At 38.4% G+C, this 3,562-nt stretch overlaps 1 protein-coding gene across 1 annotated transcript in view; it reads right to left on the reverse strand.

The window, feature by feature from the left end:
• Positions 1–1,805: 1,805 nt before the first annotated feature.
• The window catches only part of RTN1 (reticulon 1), a 243,561-nt gene continuing 241,804 nt past the window's right edge, over positions 1,806–3,562 (reverse strand). The window contains exon 7 of the mRNA XM_012656026.1: positions 1,806–1,891. Within this exon, the coding sequence (XP_012511480.1) occupies positions 1,806–1,891 (86 nt within the window). The remainder of the gene's footprint in view (positions 1,892–3,562) is intronic.

Genomic DNA, 3,562 nt, shown 5'->3' on the forward strand with positions numbered 1-3,562 from the left:
TTTTCTACTGTTCACAGCTTTCAGAATTACCTAATTCACTCTGGGCTTTCCAGCGGCTCTGCTTCTGATCCTCTTCTTGTGTGCTCACTCCTTCTTGTGTGCTCACTCACTTTATTTACATCATCTTGGCTGAGGCTTCCAGTAGAAGCAGGATATTATGTGCCCCATGTTTCATTTGTTAAAAATCTATGTCCATACCTATCATTTTATAAGCCTGGAGTTTACTCAGGAATCTTCTCCACCAGCCCCAAAGTTCACCTCCCCTGAGAATCCTTCTCTGTTGCTCAAGCCTGGTAAGACAGCTCTTATTTCACACTACCTTTTGTTTAGTTAGCATTTCCATATGGCTGCCTGCCCTCTCCCCTACCCCCCCCACCACCACCAAAGTGGGAGTTTCTTGGATGTGGACACAGTGCCCACTTACCCTGTGGCCTTCACACCACTTTGCACAGAAGGGTAACTCCATAAATACTCATTGAACCCAACTGTAAAACTGGTCAAAGGCAGCTTTTTATAAGTAATTATTCCTTTTTTCTCCCACTGCTACTCCTCTCATTCACTGCTACTTCTTCATCTTGGACTTTCCATTCTAGCAGTGAAATATGCAATCGAACTTTTATAAAAGGCAACGGGCAATCGTTAGAAGACTTAGCATGGTGAGGGCAGGAACTGTCATCTCTCTTATTCACAGTCCTCTTCTTAGTGCTTGGCACGCAGTCGGTGCTCAATAAATAATTACCAAAAGAGTGAGTTCATAGCAATTACAATTGTTTTATGCCAGTGTTGTGCTGCATATTGCTATAAAAAGTTTATGTAAGGATTTATGTCACTTTCAAGTTTTTTTAAAAAAAACTATTTAAAACGACTGTATCTACCCCCCAGAGTACAGTACGAAGAATATTTTCCAGTTACTACTCTTCAGTTTTCTATTACTAACCCCAAGAAGCCATAAACCAAGTTGGAGTTTGGCCCTGTAGTCGTGGAGAGAGAAATAAGGCAGGCACTTGGTCTCAGCCCTCCCAAAATGTCAAGTGACTTTGTCTCTTAGAGCTCTCGTGTTTTCCAGTAAGACCATGCATGAGAAGAGAAGAAGAACTTTCTACATTTAGTAACATTTATTTATGCATTCAGTATCAAGTACATAAGTGCAAATATCCAGAGTCCATAATTGAGTCCGTTAGGAACTACAGAGAAGGGAATACAAATCGTAATAAAGTTAACATGCTGGTACTTTTTAGTTACCATACATGTAAATCAGCCCACCAATCCCATACAACAAAAGTACTGCATGTTTGTTTTGGGTTTATTCATTTATTTAATTATTTTAAGTTATACAAAACTGATTACCATAAGTACGGTCGACGGTTTTCATTTTTACGTTGTGTGTGTTGGAAAAATGCTAAAACATCAGTCTACAGTTCTATATATTGTTATTAAAGATTAATCCAACCAGCAACCCAAGGACATATAAGCAATTTCCACTATTGCATCAGTGCACTCGGCAGGAAAAGCCTAGCCACGGGGGACATTAGAAGCTACAGAAGCATTGCAGAGAGGAGAGGAACACTGAAGAAGGAAAGATAACTTGGGCTCTCACCATCATGCACTTTTTTTTGCAACACAAAATTAAAAACCACATTCTAATACACTTTTCTCTATACTTTAGTGCTTGACACAAGTGACTCAAATATCCTAAGAGTACAGGAACAGCTAAAAACAGCTGTTTGAAAGTTTGTCTCTAAGATTATGGTACTGGGGGAAAAACAATCAATTTGCAGTAACGAGTAAGAAGAGCTGTTACCACTCTAGACATTCCTGTTTGTGTCCAGTCCCCAGTGGGACATCAATTTACTCAGCATGCCTTTTAGCTCCTGGGATTTTAGCCTGAATCCTAAAAAGACAACATCAAAAGGTAGTAATTCATAAGTGTTATTCATGCAATAATTTTATGTATTCATTATGTGTTGTTGCTTTAATTAGCTAAGTGAACAAATAGCTTAATATTCCAGAAGATATTATAGTTTCTACATATGTGTGTCTATAAATACTCTTCTATAAAGCAATAAGAAGGAAGTGAAAATTGAATAATGAAAAAAAAGCAAAAAGAGAAAATTGGAAGAAAGCCACATTCTTTAAATTATAACTTTCTAGGTAGCTGAACATGTCGACATTTTAGGATTACAGAAGCTGTGATATAGTTAGGGTGATCATTTCCCACCCAATCTGGGACACTTCTGAAAGAGAAAGAGGGTGCTATTACTAACCATGCCAGGAACATGAGCATAACCAGGGATGGTGCCAGGCAAAGGAATCTGTGTTCACTTCGGGCGTACTCAAGCTACCCAGAACTGGAGTTAAGAATCCGGGGTCCTGTCCATACATCTCCATTTTTCTCCACAAGGACACTAGGAAGACTTGTTGAGTACCTCATCGAAATAAGAACACTTGCTGACTAGAGCAGTCCATATAATCCCTCGGTTTAGTGAACATATATATAACTACCTATTCTGAGTACCTACAATTTTACTAATTCGTTCTAGACATTTGCTTGAAATTAGGCCTTCAATTCATCAAATGATCATTTCTAGAATCTATTCTTCTCATTTGAAAAGCAGGACAGCTCCTGTCCAATTTCAGTTTTGGGGACATACTTCATTCTCTGAGATTTATCAGAGATCACAAAGGGAGCTTCTAGGTAAAGTCACAGGCTATTTTATCACCCTAGAACATAACCTGGACATAGGGAGCTGTATTCGCTTAAAGCAGATTTCTTATTACGGTTTGACTTAAAGCTTTAATTCCCTCTACAATGTTTATTTTGCCTTTTATAATTTGAATCCCTTTTTCCTCATTTTCAAAACTCTAAGCAGTGTTGTAAGGTATTATTAACCTTCATTTTAGAGCTAGAAGATGGAGACAAACAGAGGTCAACAGACCTGGACAGGGTCACTCAGTGTGGAGGATCAAGTGGCACTGGGGCATCCTGGCCCAGTCTGGGACTGTCCTCCATATCCCCCTGCACTGATCTCTAAGAAGTAATAGGATGATGATGATGATGATGCTGTCTAATATTTATTGAGTGTTTCCTATGTCCAAGTAAGAATACTTTACAGGCATTACATCATTTAATCACCAACAACCTTATGGAGTAAGTATTAACATTCCCAATTTACAGATAAAGAAATACACTCATAGAGTCAAATAACATCATGACCTCATATAGCTAAAAATACCAGAAATGCACTCAGATTAGTCAATCTGATTCCAAAGATCATGTTCTTAACTGTTCCACTAAAATGGTGTACGTTCTTTTGCTGGAATTATTCTAATATGGTATCAGAATTTCAGAGGTTGAAGAGGCCTTAGAGGTAAGATCCCACCAAGAAATTTCCTTCAAAATTTAGTGCCAGGCAAAACAGCTTCTTTTGAAAGACTGCCATTTCCTCCTTTCTGACAACAAGAACCATGTAACTTATCCAGTTTCACTTTTTGTACTACCTACCAGGAAGCTCACAGCCAACTCATAAGTAAAGCTCAGTTATAGAAACCATATTAGTTCTCA

The sequence above is a fragment of the Propithecus coquereli genome, unplaced genomic scaffold, assembly GCF_000956105.1.
Source record: "Propithecus coquereli isolate 6110/MARCELLA unplaced genomic scaffold, Pcoq_1.0 Scaffold5, whole genome shotgun sequence".
Lineage (NCBI taxonomy): Eukaryota > Metazoa > Chordata > Mammalia > Primates > Indriidae > Propithecus > Propithecus coquereli.